The following is a 22,708-nucleotide window of genomic DNA, read 5'->3' on the forward strand; positions in this document are numbered from 1 at the left end:
TAACATACTAGGCAAGCATGTGAAGTAAAATGTAATGTTATATTCAGCGTATTTAACAACAAACATATCTCTTAGCCCACTGTAAAATACAAATTCATCTCCCTTCCCAAGGTTAAAAAAATAAATAAATCTTCATAAAACAAGTACATCTCTACATAAAATATCGATTGACTATTGGATGGGCATGCCTGCTCCTTATACAGTTGAGTGCGGAAGGAGTGCAGGTACGTCACGAGCAAGAGCGGCACATGAGCAGCAATACAAACCTAGTGGCACGATCAACATTAGACACTGTCTTCAGAAATCTTGTCCAATAAATTTAGGGACGAAGCGGTAGTCCAGCTGAACATTAAATATCAAATATTGATTGGTCACTTGTTTTACCACTAATCTAATAGTGTTTTATGTAGCTTAGGAGTTCAATAAGACCTGCACATCATTACTTTGATTTGTACTACATGAAGCTTCCTTCTGTTTGCTCCACAGACACCAGACACAGCATTATGCCCCAGCACAATGCTTATATGCAATATTATGCAATCATACATATATCAAGCTGCACCACTCATGGGCCTGGCATGAACCCTCGGACACAAAGCCAGACACCAGCCATTATGTTTAGTTCTGTGGAATTCTCATACATATAGCTGTATCTACTTCTGACAATAAAGGGAGACTGATTTAGCTTGTAGCCATTATAAGTATGCTCACAGGGTTGTTTCTGCTGTCAATAGTTTAGGTACAGTTGGAAGCTTCGTAAAAGGTTCCATTGTCTGAATACAAGTGAGCATTGTATTGATCTTAAAGGACAACTATCAACAAAGTTTGGGTTTTTTTTAAACTGGGATGGGAATAGCTTGTCAAGGTGTTCCTAAGTACTGCTGTAAATGTTTACCTGCTTATTGCTTCCTTTCATGTTATAAAAGTGTCTCATTGATGGATGTAGGACCAGTGAATCATGAGGGGAGGGGAAATTCCTATCCCTACATCTGTTAACCCTGTGCGCACTTTTTAGTCTCTGCAGGTGACAGGTCTCACTAGCTGCAGGTTTTCTGTCTGAATGAGCTGTCCATTTTCAAGCTGCATACATTAGTATACAAAACTTGCATAATCTTGCATGAACTCAAAATTATTTTCATCTCATTGACTAACCCTATTAAGTGATACTTAGACATTATTTGTACATTGTAGTTTTAGGGCACTTACTTACTGATAGTTGTCCTTTAAGGAAAGGGCTAGGGTAAGAGTTACGCTAGTATTAGGCCCCGTTCACACTGCACGCGTTTCCAGCCACGTTTTGGAAACGCGTGCAGGTGGCCGACACGCACGACATCAAACATTGCATCATGTCTGATGTTCACACTGCATGCGTTCCGGACCTGTGCGGCCCGGGAACGCATGCTGCACGCATTTTTTGTAAAAACGCGTGGCTGTCCCATTCACTTTTCAGTGATGGGATCAGCCACGCAACGCACACAAACGCGGATGGCGTGCGTTCGTACGCGTTGCTTTCCGCGTGCGTGCCCGTCCGCGTTTGTGATGTGAACGGGGCCTTAAGGTTCAGGTATGCTTAGGTTAGTGTTTTGACTGTTTACTGTTAATTTGCTGTTGGGTTCGGGTAAAGTTAGCTTTTGTATTTGAGTTTTGCCGAGGTTAGGCTAGACTTGGGCTTAGGGTTATTGTCCGTGTAGTGATAAGATTTGAATGAGCATAACGTATGTTAGTGGTAAGTTTTGAGTGAGACTTTCATAAGGTACAAGATTAGTGGTAGGCTTTAAGTAATGGATAGGCTCATGTTAAAATTCAGGTGAGGGTTAGGACAACACAAGGCTTTTGGGTAAGCGAGAGGATGGTGTAGTTAATGTTGGTTTAGAACAAAAGTTCCATAGTAGGGACTTGTTGATATATGTTTATTATGCACATTCTGCTGCACCGATCCTCCAGCACTGAAAACTAAAATATCTTTGTCTAGGCCAGGGCAACCCACTTACATAACAATATATAATAAATAATGACTACTATAATATCTTGGGTCTGACAGGTTGATGCTATTTGGCTGATGGTGTAATGGTTAAGGGCTCTGCCTCTGACACAGGAGACCTGGGTTCGAATCTCGGCTCTGCCTGTTCAGTAAGCCAGCACTAATTCAGTAGGAGACCTTTGGCAAGTCTCCCTTACACTGCTACTGCCAATAGAGCGCGCCCTAGTGGCTGCTGCTCTGCTCTGGCGCTTTGAGTCCGCAAGGAGAAAAGCGCAATATAAATGTTATTTGTCTTGTCTTGTCTTGACAGGTTGATGCTATTTCTTCTCGGCTTCAAACTGTTAGTATGTTAGTGTACAGCTGAGTTGTCAGCAAAAGCCTAATACATTTCTTTGTAATGGTTTTAGGTAATGGTTAACAGACAATTGCTTTACAACCATACTTGCTGTGTTCTCTGATAAACAGCTTGATCTGTCCTGTAGAGAAGGAACATGGGGGGATGAGCAAAGGAGTCTCCTGCAGGCCATATGTGCAGGAACTTCAGTAGCAGATCAACTCCATGAACTGCAGCAAAGGAAGAAACAGTTGCTGAGGATGCCTGCACACCGTAGATTTTTCCATGAAACAGGTAACGAAAGTCTACTGTGTGTACATAGCATGAGTCAGCCAGTTTGCAGTCGCCAGTGATACTTGTGTCATCAAGCAGGGCTATTTCTGCATATTTTGATGCCCCAGGCAAGGCACTTTTTTAAAAATAGGAAGGTATAGCGGGTATTTTCTTTTTTCTTTTTTTTTTCTGTTTTGTAGTCAATTGATAATATACAGGATTTTTTTTCTTAAAATAAGTCCATAAAGAATTCATAAATTATTATCAGGGGTGTGTACCCACATTATAGAAACATTATAGTATTCATGGGTCTTTACACATTTACATGTTGTCCTGGAATTGCAGAACAGTCACATCAATTAATACAGATCAAATCTAAAACAATTAAAACTTAATTAGCACAGTATTATCCCCTGCCATTGCATTGTTAAGGTGCCCATACACTCGTCAGATTGGCAGCAGATAGATAAGAAATGCATCTGATGATCTATCTGATGCGTTTTAAGAACATTTTTTACCAGGATAGAATTTCAATAGATTTCAGTTTGAAATCTATTGAAATTCGATCTGATGGCATTTTTTTGCCATCAGATTTCCATTAAGGCCAATGCAAACTGATAAGCAATCTCATCAGATCGACCTAAATTTTTCACCCTGCCAGTTCGATGGAAATCCATCGAAATCGATCGAAATCGGCCATCGATCGGTCGATTGGCCAACCGATTTGCAAACGATCAATCGGCTGAGTGTATGGGCCCCTTTAGGCTATACTGTCCTCCAGTGTTATGCTAATTTGCAGTGCACATTTAGGTGTTACAATTACTATCCATCTCTTTCTTAATGGAAATAGTAATTGTGTATACAAATCCCATGAAGCACAGTGTGCTAAAAATAGCACTGAGGTGCCACCTCCTGCAGATGTCACCCCAGGCATCTGCCTGGTTTGCCTATGCATAAATATGGCCCTGCATTCAAGCTTGAAAGACTCATTAGTGTTGATCTACGAGGAGACATGAAATTAACTTCCATTGTCTTTACCTTAGGTATCAGGTTTAATGCCTGGTACACACCATGCAATTTGCTGTCAGATTGAGGGGCCAAATTGATTTTTAATTTTCTGATCACTCAGATTGGAGCTGTTGGAAATTATCGCTTTAATCCATCATTTTGGCAGGAAATTGCATGGTGTGGGGCACTGTGTTCGCCCCGTGTTTGTGTGGGTTTCCTCTGGGCATTCCTCTTTCCTCCCACATCCCAAAAACATACAGGCAAGTTAATTGGCTTACCCCTAAATTGGCCCTAGTGTAAGATACATACACTACACGATACAGACATAGACATATGACTATGGTAGGGAATGTGATCGCCTCCGAGGAAAAGTCAAGTGACGAGACAATATACTCTGTACAGCGCTGCGGAAGATGTCGGTGCAATATAAATTATAATGGTGTGTATCAGGCATACCCTTTTAAGTTATGGTAAATGATCAATATCAAACTGATAGTGATCATCTACCACCTTGGAACACTCTGTATTAGATCGTGACTTTCACTGTAGCACCTCGCAGCTTTGTTCTACCGTATGCACTACAAATCTAAAACAGGTTTACTTTCATTCTGCTCCTGCCTACACAATAAACCCCTGCACTCCTGACCAGTCTCCCAGAGGACCGCCTTTCCTGATCAGTGTTTAAGACTGACAATACAACAGTACATCGATAATTGGGATGCATTTTTTTTAAAATAAGTTTTCATTTCATTACGTTTGATGTTTTTATTAAACATATTGTCAAATCTACTCCCCCCCCCCCGATGTATGCTTTGGCTATTGGACTTTAACAATCCCAGACTGTTCCAATGGTGGCTTACTAACAAGCTCACCAAGCTTTTTGATCTTGTTACAAACACAAAGATTAAAACATTTCAGCATCTTGTAGATAATAGACATATGCTTCACTCAAAGGTGTTCAGATACTGTACCTTCAGGATAAGTACTTAATCATGGGCATAGTTTGTAAAGCAGTCTCCTTGCTGACTTGATCTTATTTTGAACACAGATGTTTCCTTAATTCCCTAGCACCAGCATGGTCTCTCTGCCTACCTCAAAAAGCAATTCTAAACCTTTGTATATCCCATGGGCGTCCGCACATATGGCAAAACCGGGCATCTGCCCGAGCCTGGCCGCCCGCTGCCCCCCCCTGGCCGCGTGCCCGTGCAGCCAGCAGGAGGGGAACACGCAGAGAAGAGAGAGAGCGCTATGGGCACAGTGGGGAAGGGCGGACGTCTCCCCCCCCTTCCCTCACCTTAGGGGTCTCTCTCTCCCTCGCTGTCCCCTCCGGAATGAAGTGTGCAGCGGCTGGCAGCGGTGGGCGGAACTTACCTCCTCTCGCTCCTGCGCCGGAAGTTCTGGTGCCGCACTCTGGTCTGGATCAGGCCAGAGTAGCGGCTAATCCATCCGGCGCGTGCGACGAGAGGAGGTAAGTTCCGCCCACCGCTGCCAGCCGCTGCACACTTCATTCCGGACTCCGGAGGGGAGAGCGAGAGAGGGAGGGAGAGCCCCCTAAGGTGAGTGCCCATAGCTCTCCCTCTTCTCTCCGCTGCTCCCCTCCTCCTGCACACATGGCCACTTTTTCTGGGGACATATCCCCCTGGCTACATATACCGGGACATATACCCCTGCCTACATATACTGGGACATATACCCCTGCCTACATATACTGTCTGGGACATATACCCCTGCCTACATATACTGTCTGGGACATATACCCCTGCCTACATATACTGTCTGGGACATATACCCCTGCCTACATATACTGGGACATATACCCCTGCCTACATATACCCCTGCCTACATATACTGTCTGGGACATATACCCCTGCCTACATATACTGTCTGGGACATATACCCCTGCCTACATATACTGGGACATATACCCCTGCCTACATATACTGTCTGGGACATATACCCCTGCCTACATATACTGTCTGGGACATATACCCCTGCCTACATATACTGTCTGGGACATATACCCCTGCCTACATATACTGTCTGGGACATATACCCCTGCCTACATATACTGTCTGGGACATATACCCCTGCCTACATATACCCCTGCCTACATATACTGTCTGGGACATATACCCCTGCCTACATATACTGGGACATATACCCCCTGCCTACATATACTGGGACATATACCCGTGCCTACATATACTGGGCACATATACCCCTGGCTACCTGTTCTGGGGACATCTCTACCCCTGGCTACCAGTTCTGGGGACATCTATACCGCTGGCCACCTATTCTGGGGACACCTATAGACCTGGGGCTACCTATTTTTGGGGAACCACTGCTGTCAGATTGAGTGTATTTTGGGGAACTGCTGCCAGGTGAGAGGTGTCTACATATTAAGGGGGCATTCTGCCTATTTATGTGAAAAGCTGTCTATTTATGTGCCTCATGACTGCTGAATTTGTCTTGTTGCGGGCCTCATGGTTACTGACTTTGTCTTGTTGGGGGCCTCATGATTTGTTGGGGGCCTCAAGATTGCTGAATTTGTCTTGTTGGGGGCCTCATGATTGCTGAATTTGTCTTGTTGGGGGCCTCATGATTGCTGAATTTGTCTTGTTGGGGGCCTCATGATTGCTGAGTTGGTCATGTTGGGGGCCTCATGATTGCTGAATTTGTCTTGATGGGGGGGGCCTCATGATTGCTGAATTTGTCTTGTTGGGGGTCACATGATTGCTAACTGCGAGACTATGGAAAAAGCTGAATCATCATCATATGAGACAATAGCATTAAACCTACTTTTTCTGCTTTTTAAAACAGAAAATGAAACTGGGAGGTTCTAAAAAAAATGAATAATTTTTTTCAGGAGTACGATGGATGAAATTGTTTATCTTCACAGTTTATTTTCAACTTAATTTTCCATAATGTTCATGTATGAGTTAAAACGTTTGTATTTAGTTTAAATTGCTGTTGGCACTTTGTGATAGTAAAGTGACTTTGCAGTTTGGACACTCGACCTCCAAAAGGTTCGCCACCATTGTCCTAATCTAATGTCCCACCATTGCTTAGTTCATGTAAACTTGTCTCCACCCACGACCACACCCACATTCTGGTTCATGACCACACCCATTTTTCGGCGCGGCGCGCTACGCGCGCCGCATGACGTAGCTCCATTTTTTGGCGCGCTACGCGCGCCACACAACACCAGCCCAAATTTTTAACTCCCCACTTTTTGCCCCCCCCTGGAAAATTTTCTGCGGACGCCCATGGTATATCCTCAAATGGGAACAGGATTTGAGCATCTCAATCGACTTAAGCTCTGTACTCACGCTATATGAAACTCGACTGAGGCAGCTGATAAGTGCCATCTCTGCCGAGAAACCATCTTTGTGTGCAGCAGCCACCAACTGATCTCGACCGCTTGCTCAGCAATCCACCTAGCAGATCACAATGGCCAAGAAAATTGTTTTCCCCCTTTAACCCGCCCACCATGTGACATCACTCTAATGCCACTCTGCCCTTCACCACATAGGAAAAGAACAGGTTAGCAACAGGGCTGTGGAGTCGAGGAGTTGCAGCAATGTTTGAGTTCCTGGAGCCTGAGTCGGTGGTTTCATGAATAGTTAGTTAGTTACATAGTTATTTGGGTTGAAAAAAGACATACGTCCATCGAGTTCAACCAGGGAACAAAGTACAACACCAGCCTGCTCCCTCACATATCCCTATTGATCCAGAGGAAGGCGAAAAACCCTTACGAGGCATGGTCCAATTAGCCCCAAAAGGGAAAAAAATCCTTATCAACTCCAGATGGCAATCAGATAAAATCCCTGGATCAACTCCAGTCAGACTCGAGGAGTGAGTCGGAACAATTTTGGGTACCTGGAGTCGGTGGTTTCATAAACTGAGGAATTGGAGTAGGATGATTTTTGTACCACCTCCACAGCTCTGGTTAGCAACCCGTCTGTACAGCTTCGGCCCTGCAATTTCACCCCTGGCGGTTAAAATGCGGTGCACGTGTGTACCAGGGTTTACGATCTACCCCAGCAAGTGGTATCAGGGGGCGCATCGCCTTCCATTATTTCCATTTTATTAAGCTTAACAGTGGCCACTGTTGTAGGCCTAATCTTCAGTTGGCTGTTTGTTAGTATGATGACTGTGTATGTTATGGTAATACACATAGGATACAATAACCTATTCCTCAGGTATGTTATGGTAATACATGTAGGATACAGTCATGTGTTCCTCAGGACTTCTGTTGTAGGTTAAGTGTTGCTTGTGTAATGCTGTTTCGCTTTAACGCATTAAATACTTTGGTTAAAAAAAAAATGTACCCACTACCTTTTTATTGAAGTACTCTCCTTTTCCAGTTCATTACACCTGATAACATTAGAGCATAGAGCCCCTCTTCTTTCTCACTTCCCATGCCGTGTTTGCAAACCACACTATGAAGGGTCTTCTCTATGCAGCAGTCTTCGATCCAGTTCCAAAGTGCCGGAGCATTGCTCCTGAACACACAACATCCTTTTAATAATGTGAAATAATACTAATACAGTGCTTCTTTTGTTAATTTAAAAATAACACAATTTCCATAAACATATTGTGCCGAGCAAACGCAGAACTCCCATGTGCCTTTGATTTAGCAGGATTAACTGATTGCCGGGACCAGGAATTCATGGTGCTCACTAAGCTGTAAAATTGTTTTGTTCAGATGTACGGTAGGTAGGTTATGTGTTATTTGGTTGGATTGAAAAGGGCTTAAAAAAGGGTTTTTTTTTTTATATTGTTCCATCTATAATGAATGGATAACATTTGGTCATGACCCAAAGAGCTAAACATTTAAATATTTCTGTGTTTGGTTTTGTCTCTAGGCCTCTCAGAGAAACAATCCGGCCTTGGATCCCATTATTCACGGACTGAAGGGTGTCGTCCATCACGGCAAGTAGTAAATGTGTATCATTTTCTAATGTGCTGCAAAGGATATAATGACTCTTTCTTGGGTTGCGGGGTAGTAAGATGGAAATGGAAATTTGCTGACTTTCTGGGTTGTTGTACTGATCGTCTGCTTTTATTACCGTATTTTCTGGCATATGAGACGACTAGGCATATAAGACGACCCCCCCAACTTTTTCAGTTAATGTATAGACTTTGGGATGTCTATACATTGTACTCTCCATATAAGACTACCCCTCTTCCAACGCACACCAAATAAAAATAAAAAAAAAACATCATATACTGGTGCTATGTATGAACAGATACTGGTGCTGTACTGTATGTGGTACCCAGTATATAACAGTATATAGGCGATTGACTGGTTGGATTAGTCAACTCTCCCTAAGTGGTTTAGTGAGCTCCCCTTGTCTACCTGTTTATCAGAGCGGTATGGAAGAATAGATCGTGCTGTGCCCATAAAACACGCCTCTTTCACCCTCCTGGCCCACCCTTGTATCCTATTTACCTCCTTCTCTGCCTCTCAGATCTCACACATATGCGCCTGCGTCGCTTCACTACAGTCCTCAGCAGCAAGATCTGAGAGGCGGTAACAGGATAGGGCGTATCACCCAGCATCAATGACACCCCTGACATCAATTACCGCATATAAGACGACCCCTGACTTTTCAGAGAATTTTCAAGGGATAAAAAGTAGTCTTATACGCCAGAATATACATTATTTTCTTATATCTTTTTGCAGTCTATGGGAATGTTAACAATATGTCTGCTTTCCTGAAAGCAGGAAGTAGAAACACTACAGATTTATTTGAAGATTTGTATTAGCAGAAACAAACAAATGTTTTTCTTTAAAGGTTATTATGCTGTTGCGTATCTTTTAGAGCAGAGAGGAAGTTCTGAGTTCAGCTCCGCTTTAAGTGACAAGGCAATATATCTGTACAGTGCTGCAGAAGATATCAGCACTATACATAAATACTAAAAAAACAATATTATATTGTGTTTTTATGGCTATCTGAAGTACAGCTTCAAACAGCAAAGGGATATCTTGTGGAAAAAAAAGTTTAGTGTCTTCCTCTTAAGAAAAACCGTCTCTAACTCCTTTGTGTCTGTGATGGGATCATGAAGGCAGAAGGCCGTTGCTTGATTAGCAGAGATCAAAACTCATACTTTACCTGAAAATGGATTTGTGCTAACAGTAAGCAATTTGTTTCTTTTCAGTCACAGCTCTGGGATCCATACATTATAAATCATTGCAACTTACTATACATCACCCATATTAGCAGAATGCCACAGAGTGCTGATGTTTCCGTCCTGCTATTTATCTTGTGCATGTTCTGAAATCTCTCCTCTTAGAAGATTTTGTTTCCCCATAAATTATTTGTCTCTGTCTTTTGGTGATCACAATAAATCAGGAGTGCCCATTTGTGAAAATCATTTTAAGTTTGCGGAGATTTGTTTGGCTGGTTTTGGCTCTAGTCAAATAAATATTTCTTGAATGTAGTGTTGTGCTTAGAATTTGTGGAATCAGCTTGTGCGGTTTACACCTGTACTGAAAGGGAACTTTTAAGTGACATGATGAGATAGACGTGTATGGACAGTGCCAAGCTCACAAATAAATATTAAGTGTTGCTTTTTTTCTTTCATTGCCTGAAAGAGTTAATATTCAGCCATGCAACTGACAGTTTTTCTCCAGATGCAACCAGGGTCCGGATTTCTGGAAAGGCCACAAAGGCTTGGGCCTTGGGTCGGCTGCAGCCCAATGGGGCACCTGAACATGAGAGGGGTTGCTACATATGAAAGAGGAGGCTGAAAATGGGGAGGAACACATGAAAAAGGGAAACTGATGCCAAAGGGAGCTGTACATGAAAGAAAGGGGCTACAATACATGGATGATACACATGGAATAGGGGGCTGCACATGGAATGGGAAGGGCCCTGCTGCAGATAAAAGAGAAGCCCAGGGCTGGCGCTACCATAGAGGCAAAGGGGGCAATTGCCCTAGGGCCACAGAGCCTGTAAGGGCCCCCAAGGTGTCTCCCCCAACTTAAATGTTGTTCCCCGGTGCCCCTGCAGTGTCTTCAGCTGAGCCAGATGATGTCAGCCCCTGCCTCGGGGTCCTTGGGCAGAAATTTGGCTGCAACAAAGGGTCCCTACTGACGAGTTTTGATTGAGGGTGTCTATTGGGGGACCCCGGGGTTAATCTTGCCCGGGGGCCCCATTGTTATTTCGAACCAGCCCTGTAGAAGCCACAACATACTTGGCCTAAGAAGTACAGGATCTTCTCAAAAAATTTGCATATTGTGATAAAGTTAATTATTTTCTGTAATGTACTGATAAACATTAGACTTTTATATATTTTAGATACAAATACACACAGCTGAAGTAGTTCAAGCCTTTTATTGTTTTAATATTGATGATTTTGGCATACAGCTCATGAAAATCCAAATTTCATATCTCAAAAAATTAGCATATTTCATCCAACCAATAAAAGAAAAGTGTTTTTAAAACAAAAAAAGTCAACCTTCAAATAATTATGTTCAGTTATGCACTCAATACTTGGTCGGGAATCCTTTTGCAGAAATGACTGCTTCAATGCGGCGTGGCATGGAGGCAATCAGCCTGTGGCACTGATCAGGTGTTATGGAGGCCCAGGATGCTTCGATAGCGGCCTTAAGCTCATCCAGAGAGTTGGGTCTTGCGTCTCTCAACTTTCTCTTCACAATATCCCACAGATTCTCTATGGGGTTCAGGTCAGGAGAGTTGACAGGCCGATTGAGCAGAGGAATACCATGGTCAGTAAACCATTTACCAGTGGTTTTGGCACTGTGAGCAGGTGCCAGGTAATGCTGAAAAATGAAATCTTCATTTCCATAAAGCTTTTCAGCAGATGGAAGCATGAAGTGCTCCAAAATCTCCTGATAGCTAGCTGCATTGACCCTGCGCTTGATAAAACACAGTGGACCAACACCAGCAGCTGACATGGCACCCCAGACCATCACTGACTGTGGGTACTTGACACTGGACTTCAGGCATTTTGGCATTTCCCTCTCCCCAGTCTTCCTCCAGACTCTGGCACCTTGATTTCCTAATGACATGCAAAATTTGCTTTCATCCGAAAAAAGTACTTTGGACCACTGAGCAACAGTCCAGTGCTGCTTCTCTGTAGCCCAGGTCAGGCACTTCTGCCGCTGTTTCTGGTTCAAAAGTGGGTTCATGCTTCCATCTGCTGAAAAGCTTTATGGAGATGAAGATTTCATTTTTCAGCATGACCTGGCACCTGCTCACAGTGCCAAAACCACTGGTAAATGGTTTACTGACCATGGTATTACTGTGCTCAATTGGCCTGCCAACTCTCCTGACCTGATCCCCATAGAGAATCTGTGGGATATTGTGAAGAGAAAGTTGAGAGACGCAAGACCCAACACTCTGGATGAGCTTAAGGCCGCTATCGAAGCATCATGGGCCTCCATAACACCTGAGCAGTGCCACAGGCTGATTGCCTCCGTGCCACGCCGCATTAAAGTAGTAATTTCTGCAAAAGGATTCCCGACCAAGTATTGAGTGCATAACTGAACATAATTATTTGAAGTTTGACTTTTTTTGTTTTAAAAACACTTTTTTTTTATTGGTTATATGAAATATGCTAATTTTTTGAGATAGGAAATTTGGGTTTTCATGAGCTGTATGAATATTAAAACAATAAAAGGCTTGAACTACTTCAGTTGTGTGTATTTGAATCTAAAATATATGAAAGTCTAATGTCTATAAGTACATTATAGAAAATAATGAACTTTATCACAATATGCTAATTTTTTGAGAAGATCCTGTATAAATCCTGCTGTGGGCGCAGCCCAGTCTGACTATAGTGTCACTCACTGATAAGGACTTGCAACCATGAAATGCATTTGTGGCAGAGAACTGGGCTTCTCAGAGCAAGGGATAAATTACAAAAAGGTCAATAGTTCCTATATTTCAGCACTCTTGAGACGTGGCACAGACTGTTTCATTGAGCTAAAACAAAATAATAAATCTACTTTTTTTTAAAGTTTTTAAATGTAACATAAAACTGTCGATATCTAAAAGTCATTTTTAGTAGTAGCAGGATAGATACAATTGTTTATCTCTTCAGTTTAATGTTACTTCAAGGTTTAAGTTTCACTTTAAGTTTAAGATTCACTTTAAGCACCAGCTTTTGTATGAATAAGCACTGAAGCATCAGTGTGGACTGTGTGTACCTTGCACTGACTGCACAGTCATTGGTTCCTGTATTTGTAGGGTCATTAGGTAGCCATGTGTAGAATTATTTATGGTAAGGCTCGGTCTATACTGCATGAGGCTCCAGATGGCCATAAGCATTAACTTGTTTGGCCAAACATACACTATTCCAAGATGGAAAGGTGGGTCAGCTGCTTTGGAGTTTTCTAGCAGAAGTTGTTATTTCAGCATTCCTTGGCCCGCCAGAGAAGAGGTCACTTTGGGAAGGTACATAGCTATTTGATGTAATGGTTATTGTTGAGTTCTTTCATTGTGTTAAAGTAAGAGTATATCTAGCAGGACGGATGAGTTGCTTCCAATCAGTGGAAGCAGCTGTTTTTCAGTCAGATCATACGTGTATACAATCACCAGCGTGTCTCCCTGATCTGCTTATCGTATATACCAGGCACAGGCATAAAAATAATTGTTGGCATTAAGGAGAGCCTTTTCTTGTCTTCTGCAGAGTACAGAGGAGCTGACCCCTGGGATGGGATTCAGTAAACTTTCCTCCTCTCTAGGGGCATGTGTTCTCATTTTATCTTCAAAATACACTTTCAGCAGCTAGCAAGTGAAAAAGTAGTTAAAGAGGAACTGCAGTCAAAATAACTGTCACTTAAAGGGGTTTTGTGGATAGTAAAAAAAAAAAAAAACAGATACTATCGGCCTGTAGCTGTCGTGTCCCGCGCTGTCCTCTACGATCCTCTGTTTATCGCCGCCAGCACCGGTCAATTATTCGTCTAATAAGACTGCATCTCTGGGAGCTTACTGTGCAGACGCAGTAGGAGGTTTTTTAATACTGCGCAGTAAGCTCCCGGAGACGCAAGCAGGAGCGAGCACACGCGCGCCCACAGCTGCAGTCTTGCTAGAGGAATAATTGGACCGGGACTAGCGGCGGGGAACGGAGGATTGTACGAGGATGGTGCTGGACATGACAGCTACTGGGGGCCGATAGAAGTCCCAGGTAAGTGTCTGTTTTTGTTTTGTTTTTTTACTACCACAGAACCCCTTAAATGAATAAATTGGCTTATTTGTTACAATGTTCATTTATAAATTATTTAGTGGGTGTTTGCCCAATCTTTTGTAAAATCGTTCCTCTCCCTGATTTACTTTCTGAAATGGATCTCGGGCAGTAACAACTTAAAGAGACACTGAAGCAAATTAATTTTGCCCTTTTTGTTTCAATAGTTTTTATTAGGTTTTATAAGACAAGATTTATACAGAATCTAAACAATCAATCAGTAACAAACCTACTCCCTGTCTATGCCTAGCACAGTATAACCATATTAAATAAACAACTCAGAACAACTTTGTTATAATTGATTTTTGAAAGTGTATTCACCAATTGTACAAACACACCTACATCTATACAGAGTGTTCTAATCTATTGCACACGCCCATTGTACCCTCTAAACTACCCATAGCATATTTTGGAATAATAAATTATATCAGAGCTGATGATTTAAACCACCTGGTATTGTTATTGCACTGTCCCATTGATATTTTTGATTAACCTTCCTCAAATAGTCTTCTGAGGTAAATGTTCCAATTTATATGCTTCGACTGAAGTTTATGCTGGGGTAACTATTAACCACTTGCCGACCGCGCACTCATACCGCGCGTCGGCAAAGTGGCAGCTGCAGGACCAGCGACGCAGTACTGCGTCGCCAGCTGCAGGCTGATTAATCAGGAAGCAGCCGCTCGCGCGAGCGGCTGCTTCCTGTCAATTCACGGCGGGGGGCTCTGTGAATAGCCTGCCGGCCGCCGATGGCGGCTCGCAGGCTAGATGTAAACACAAGCGGAGATAATCCGCTTTGTTTACATTGTACGGCGCTGCTGCGCAGCAGCGCCGTAAGGCAGATCGGCGATCCCCGGCCAATCAGCGGCCGGGGATCGCCGCCATGTGACAGGGGACAGCCTGTCACTGGCTGCACAGGACGGATAGCGTCCTGTGCAGCCCCGATCTCCGGGGGGGCCAGGTAGGAGAGGGAGGGGGAGAATGTCGCCGCGGAGGGGGGCTTTGAGGTGCCCCCCCCGCAACACCCATCAGGCAGGAGCGATCAGACCCCCCCAGCACATCATCCCCCTAGTGGGGAAAAAAGGGGGGCGATCTGGTCGCTCTGCCTGCACCCTGATCTGTGCTGGGGGCTGTATAGATGTAGGTGTGTTTGTACAATTGGCGAATACACTTTCAAAAATCAATTATAACAAAGTTGTTCTGAGTTGTTTATTTAAAAATCAATAAGTAACAGTCAGGAATGGTAGTAACCAAGAACAAATTACTGTCAAATATGAAATTAGACAATAGTTAACATTATTTTGCCCTTTTTACCTTATAATTCGCTTCAGTGCTCTCAGCACAAGTAAACCGCTGCGTCCCCCACCGCAAAACGAGGGCTGCAGAGCCCCCAAATCCCTCTGCAAACATCCACAACCAACTTGGTCTTGGATTTTACTGCGCTGAGAGGCAGAGCTATGAGCTGTAGCTCTGCCTCTCCTGACATCAATCGCCGCACGGATCGCCTCTCCCCGCCCCTCTCTGTAAAGGAAGACTGAGTGGGGCGGGGAGAGGCGGCGATCCACCGCGATTGACAGCAGTAGAGGCCGGATCTCCCCCGGGGATTTGGGGCCTCTGCAGCCCTCGTTTTGCGGCGGGGACTCGGCGGTTTACTTGTGTTGAGAGCACTGAAGCAAATAAGGTAAAAAGAGAAAAATGTATTCGCTTCAGTGTCTGTTTAAGGACTGGCAAGTGATCTCTGCAGAATGTTTGTAGAGTTCTAAAGCCAATAGAAAATATACCTAGGCCCATATGCAATTAACTTTTTATCCAAAGTTTTCGCCTTGGAGCTATTTTCCCATCTACTGTTTAAAATAACTTTTCAGCACTCTGCAATTGAAAAAATACCAAAAGTAGGGAAAAAAGTACTATCAAAAAATATATTGAGTATTTTCTTACTTGCTGCTGCCTTTAAAGGTAATTCATTGAGAAGGTGTGCAAATATCGCCTAGGAGAAAACTTATGAGAGAAGGTAAATTTAATAGGGGCCCAGGTTTCCCAGAATGCTCTGGGAATATTCCACATAATAAGCAGCCTAGGCTAAGCCTCAGTGGGAGGGCAGGGCTACATACCAATATTCAGCAAAATATAGCTATAGGAAGTGTTTCTGGTGCTGAAACCATTATATTTAAAGCAAATGGGAAGTTATATTACAAAAAAAGTCACACACTTATCTATGGAAAAGGAAGGCTCCGGATCTAATAGAGCCTTGACTGCTCCTCTCACGGTCTCCTCATTCCAGCGTTGTCACCCCCATTCAAATCTGCCTCTATGGGAGGCTTCAGAAGGCGCCTGTGGGCGCTCACGCATCCGCAGTTTGGAGCCCAAGTTCTCCCAAAGCCTTCAGTGGATACTCAGAACTGTATTCAACCAGTTGATAGAAAAGCTCTTGCGGGGGTGACAGCACTGGAACGAGGGGACCGTCAGAGGAATGGGAAGTCTATTACATCCAGAGCCATACTTTTCCATAAGTAAGTATCTGTTTTTTTTTATTTTAATTTCCCCTCGCATTAGTTTCAATGTAAAAGTGGGTATCCTAAATAATTTACTGCATTCTACTAGATGTTGTTTCAGTTCCTCTTTAGGGGCCCTAAAGAGGAACTGAAACAACATCTAGTAGAATGCAGTAAATTATTTAGGACACCCACTTTTACATTGAAACTAATGCGAGGGGAAATTCACACTAGAGCGTTTTGCCGCGATTTCGGCAAAATGCTCAAACGCTAGTGCTTTTTAAAAGCGCTAGCGTAATGAAACCCTATGGGCCCGTTCTTACTTGGGCGACTTGCTCTAATCGCCGCAAAGCGGGCAAAAACGCGAAACGCAAAAGCATCGCCTGCACCATTTTCAGGCAATTTCCCGGCGATCGCGTTTCAGTGCTATAGAAGCGCTAAACGCGATCGCTCCAAAATCGCAGCAGTGTTCAGGGATTTTTTCACTCCTGCAAAACACCCGCAAAAATTGCCATCATTTTGAAAATGCAAGTGTGAATGGGGCCTTAAAGTAGGTATCAGGTGGGTGGAATCTGTTCTTGTGATTACACAGATAAGTCCATAATAAAAAAGTAAATTCTGTGTAAACCTCCCTTTAACATCATAGGTTGAGTAGCCTCAGTGTTCCCAGTGGCTGAAAATCCAAAACTAGCGAATGTTTCAGAATTAGAACAAATCGCATTTAGGATTAATTGTCCCACTTTCTGAGTCTTTTAATTGCGAAGCTGGGAACTTCCATCAATCTGCAGGACATGAAAAATAGGTGTGTGACTTCTGCTGGAGAAATTTGCCTTCCAATAACATGCCCCAGGCAAAGAGTGGAGAGAATGCCGCTGTGCTGGTAATATATTCATGTGTGATGAATGTAAATGTACGTCATCCCTCTGTTTTTCTTCATTTTTAATCATTAGAAGTTTGAGTCTGTCTTGCAGATATAAATTTAACAACAGCGTTCCAAAATGCTTCTAATGTCCTGGATTGGGTACACCGATGCTCTCCGGTCCAACTGCTTTCCATTTTGATGTAATAATTTTCCCAAATTTATTTATCACGTAGAATGCCTGTTTATGCAACGATTTGGCAGCATTTCCGAGCTCTTGTCCAAACACTTACAGTTCAGTTCAGAGTGCCATGGAGAGATTAAAGAGGTAATTCAGAGAAATTTTGGCAGGCACTTTGGACTTCGATTGACTGCAAAAGTCTCAGTAGACTAAATAGACTCATCCCTTAACTTGCTGCAGAATGACAAAGAATGTTGAGTATTTCCTACCAATATTCAATCCTTTCATTTTTAAAGTGCCACATAAAGAACATTTTCAGACTTCTGCACAAAAATACTTTGCTGTAAAATATCACTCCGTTGCCCCGTGCTTCCTATCTGTAGAGGAAATGTTTAGCGGATATTGCCGAAATTTATCTATAGTGGATTTTCAAAATGTTTTGTTTTGGTTACAGTAAAACACGCCTCAGGGCATTTTTTTCATGTTTGACGCTGGAGTACCTTTGGGAATATTTTTCTTTTGCAGGAAGTGAGGTAAATCTTGTAAACAGGGATAAAGACAACAGTAAAAGCCTCCGAGTATATCTTGTCTGCAGTCATGTAGATTTGTATGGTGGAAATATTGAGCTTTGGCCAGGCTTGCAGCAATGATTATGGTTTCTTGGCCCGGATCCCTTTGTTGTCTAAAGAAGGATGTCTTTGTTTTCTGCTTCTGTAAAAATCTTGCACATGCACAATATTATCTTCTGACTTAATAACGTTCACCAGGATGGGAGCTCAGTGGATAACAGAAGTGGACCTGCAAACCTGTAGAAATCAATACTTTAGAGGCACTCAGCACCAAGCATTGCTTATTAGTAGGAGGGCTTTTCAGTCTTTTATCCCCCTATACATTCTTGGTGGTTTGGGTCACCCCGAGCTGCACAATGGAAGAGCATGAAAATGACCCCAAAAAGCCTTTGCTGAGGAAAACTGATATCCCTTTCAATAAAGTTTTGTTTAGTAGCATTTTTTTTTACAAATACAGAGGAAGGACACCACAATATTCATTTGGTTTCTCGTTCGGATTGTGAGAATTTGTCACTTGTGAGGCATTCACTATTCACGTGTGTTTCGGGCATCTTACAGACCCGAGTGCAAAGGGATCCCTTTTTTTGCCCCTAGGTTGCGTTTCTTATGCCATATTGTATTTGTAGTGGCTTAAAAGTGCCTTATTCTTGAGTAGCACAAAGCATAATAATCTTTGGTAGGAAAAAAAACCCGGAGAAAACACTCATTTATAAAGCGACTTAAAGTACTCCTGAACCAAGAGTGTGTATGTGTAGGCAACTGCAGTGTTCTCCCCAGGCTCTTTTAGCCGGGTGCTCCACCCGGCTAGTTTTGATGAGCACCCGGCTGTCATCGGCTCACCTCCTCCTATTCTGTAAGCAGAGTTGCTCACAGAAGCACTGGCCCTGCATTCTCTCATCTCACCCAACCCGGCTACTTTTTCATGCCACCCGGCTGGAAAAATTTTCTGGGGAGAACACTGAACTGTGTGTGAAGGTAGTGCATTTGTCACTCTTCTAACCTCTCTGTGCCCCCTCAGGACCCCACAATTCTGCTCCAAAGTATTTTACGAAGACTCCTGTCAAATATGGATGAGCAGGAAGAGGCAGTCCTCCTCCTCTATCCATGTCCAGTCCATATTGCCTGACACCCCTTGATGCCTCCTTGATGCTCACTCCCGCTGTTATGAGCGAGCATTGAGTGTATGAGAAAGCGCTGACCCGCAAGCTGCTTCTGGGGTCTGTACCATTTGTTGAAACCAGTTTTGTAACGCATTTCTAGCTGCTCATTGAGCCCGCTAGGTGTAAGGGTATTTAGTAACTGAATCCAGTACATTTCGCGTTTGTTCAGATTTTCGAAGGCATCTGGGAGTGCATGATCAATGGTCTCAATGAGGGTGATACGAAACCGATCCGGGTTGCTATTGTGTTTAGAGGTGAAGTGTCTCCACAAGCTGTGTAATGGGAAGTTGTTAAGGATGTTTCTTTTGTGCTGCCCAACCCTACTTCGCACTTTTTATGTAGTGCACCTACATATTGCAGCTGGCAGGGACAAGATATTAGATAAATGACATAAGAATCGCAGGTAATGTAATTTTTAATTTTGAATTCTACTTTGGTAAAAGTAGATTTAAAGGTGGGGGTGGTTGAGACAAATTGACAAGCTTGGCATCTACGGTTGTGACAAGGGACGCAGCCTGGTTGTTTTGATTTTAATGTTTTTACGGTAGTTGTGGGGTATGGGCGTAGTCGGCTCGGGGCTAGAATGTTCTTAAAGCGGATCCGAGATGAAAAACTAACTATAACAAGTAACTTGTCTGTATATCTTATCTAAAGTTTACATCGTTTACACAGCAAATCTAGCTGCAAACAGCTTTAATAGAATATGATTATTTCTTCCTGTGATACAATGACAGCAGCCATGTTGTTTGTAAACATTACACAGAGGCAGGTTTTTCTGCATCTTGAGCAAAAAAACCTAATCCCCCCCTCCTCCTCCCTCCTCCCCTCTGCCTCTGAAATCTATGGCTAGTAATAGCTCCCATGAGCCCTTGCTACTGTCTGAAAGTGCCTTGGCTCTCTGAAAACCTGTGGGCATGGCTTGTTTAGTTTATAGGGAATTAGAGTATTAAAACTAAAACAAAAAAAGTATTTGGTTTGAGGAATGCCCTATAAACAATAGGAAAGGAACACAATTATGCAATAAGTAAAAGTTCATCTCGGACCGACTTTAAGATTGGGAGCCCTTCTGAATGTCAGGGCTGGGGTGTTTGGTAGAAGAGGTAAAAGGTAGGGGTCCTGTAGAAGAATTTCCCATCTGTTATGGAGGATGTTACGGATCTCTTTATGTTGGGCATTGAATTTGGTGATAAATCTTGGTATTGTTGTGTTGGTTGTGGCTTGTTTGGTAGGATTTAACTGTGTATTTTTAGGTAGCGTGGCTTTGGTTTTGGCATCTTTAACTAGTTTACTGGGGTATTTTCTTGTTAGGAACTTTTCTGTCAGGGTTCTTGATTGTGTTTTGTATTCGTCTAGATCTGTACAGTTTCTAAAAATTCTCCTATATTGACTATATGGGGTGTTGGTTACCCAGGGTCTTCTATGGTGAAAGCTGTTGAAATGAATATAATTGTTTGCATGCACCGGCTTGAAAAAAGTTTTGGTTTTTATGGAGTTATCTTTGATGTACAAGGTGAGGTCGAGGAAATCTATTGTTTGGATGTAACTGGTGTGTGATTTGAAGGCCTGCTAGATTGGAGTGAAAGGCAAGGTTCAGGGACACTAAAAAAAAAATAAAATCGAAATCCACTTACCTGGGGCTTCACTAGCCTTACCTAGATTGCTACACTAGCCTGCGCAGTACAGCCCGGAGGACGTCCGATAATGTCAGCGCTCCGGCGTGACACGCATAATAGAGCGCAGAAGAAGCCCGACCTGGCCAGGTCGGGTCGGCCACCGGAGACCACCGGGAGCCTGCGGAGCTGCGCTGAGGGCACATCCTGCCTGCCACGGGCTGGAGGAAGCCCCAGGTAAGTGGATTTCGATTTTTATTATTTTTTTTAGTGTCCCTGAACCTTCCCTTTAAGGAATTCGAGGAGCTGAGGGATGACATTTGAGTCACCTTTCCAGATAAATACTAGGTCGTCTATATAGCATTGATAAAGTACCATATTGTCGGTGAAGAGATTATCTTTTGTCATTTTAATAAGTTCTATGTAACCATGGTGAGGTTTGCATTTGAAGGTGCAAAGTAGCTCCCCATTGCCGTGCCACTGACTTGTTGGTGTTATAGAAAGTGAATGTGTAAGTATAAATTCAGTGCAGCTGGTAAGAAACTGTTGTTGTGAAACTGACATGAAGGGATTGTTGGAGAGGAAATGTTGTATGGCTTTTAAACCGAAACGGTGGGGGATATTTGTATATAGGGATGTGACGTCGCAAGTTAACCATATGAAATCTGGCTGCCAGTTAATGTTTTTGAGAAGTTCAATGAGGTGCTGAGAGTCCTTTAAATATGATGGTAAATTTTGTACATGAGGTTGAAGATGTTGGTCTAAGAACCGGTGATAGATTGCTGGTAATGGAATTGATGCCCGAGATGATGGGTCGTCCTGGTGGTTTGTCAAGGTTCTTATGTATTTTTGGTAAATAGTAAATGAAAGGGATCTTAGGTTGGTGGTTCATGATAGAAAAAAATGTGTTCTTTGTTAGGATGTTATTAAAGAAAGCTGTATTAATTAGTGATTTTAACATGTTATGTACTTTCGTGGGATCTAACTGTAGTTGTTTATAATGTCGGTTGTCATTGATTAGTCTATGGGCCTCTTCCATGTAGTCGGTTCCATTCAGGATGACTATAACCCCCCCCCCCCCTTAATCTGCTGATTTTATCACAAGTTCTGGATTGTTTCTGAGTGTTTTTCGCCCCCACCCCCCTACATATTTCATTTTTATTTATATATTTATGTATACTCCTGGATAAACACACACACACACACACACACACACACACACACATATATATATATATATATATATATGTATATGTATGTATATATACAGACATGTATGTACACTGATATACATCTAAGTCAAAACCTACTTTATGAAAACATTTGCAATATAAATCTATATATTAGTCGTCTGTATAAGTACTTAGCATACTGTCTTCTGTCAACAGTTATATGCTCCTATTTATTGCATGAGGAAGTGGGATATACCCGCGAAACGCATTGCACCTTGTACAGAGTATGTAAATAAATTGTCTTTTGCCTGAAACGGCATTTTTGTGTCTGCTTTGGAGGGGTAAGTCCACCGCTACCTACTTCATTTTATTTATTTTAAAGAAATACTGTTTTTACTCTTTTGGCGCCTCTGTACTACCATTGCAAGTCTCCTTCATGTTTCACAGTTGGTATGATATTGTTTTATTTGTCAAGGCAAAAGCTTAGAGCACCATCTAGTGTACAGGGCACAACATGAGGTGCACAGTTTTGTAATAAATGATCTGTTTGGTTCCAAAGATCCATTCGGGGAAACCATAGATAAGTAAGATTGCCCCTAAATAAATATGTCCATTTTTTTTAAAGAGACAATCTGACAAAGAAAAAGGAATCTCAGAATTTACAGACCTTAGAGACTGTTTATATGTTAAAGTTCATGACCGTACAAATAGAAAAAGACTGAACAAGTATGGCTTGTTTGGAAGGGCTGCCTTTCTATAAATAGAACATGGCAGTGCAGTTTAGGTTTGCAAATTTGCTTCTGAAGAAACCAATAGACTTCTGGAATAATGTCAAAGTTCAGATGTTTGGCCAT

General features: G+C 42.7%; 1 protein-coding gene across 6 annotated transcripts in view; it reads left to right on the top strand.

Moving 5' to 3' along the window:
* The window catches only part of PTPRG (protein tyrosine phosphatase receptor type G), an 831,563-nt gene that overhangs the window by 472,788 nt on the left and 336,067 nt on the right, over positions 1-22,708 (top strand). For all 6 annotated transcript variants that reach the window (XM_068253766.1, XM_068253765.1, XM_068253761.1 and 3 more), the window contains one exon: positions 8,465-8,531. In XM_068253766.1, the coding sequence (XP_068109867.1) occupies positions 8,465-8,531 (67 nt within the window). The remainder of the gene's footprint in view (positions 1-8,464; positions 8,532-22,708) is intronic.

The sequence above is a fragment of the Hyperolius riggenbachi genome, chromosome 9 (assembly GCF_040937935.1).
Source record: "Hyperolius riggenbachi isolate aHypRig1 chromosome 9, aHypRig1.pri, whole genome shotgun sequence".
NCBI lineage: Eukaryota > Metazoa > Chordata > Amphibia > Anura > Hyperoliidae > Hyperolius > Hyperolius riggenbachi.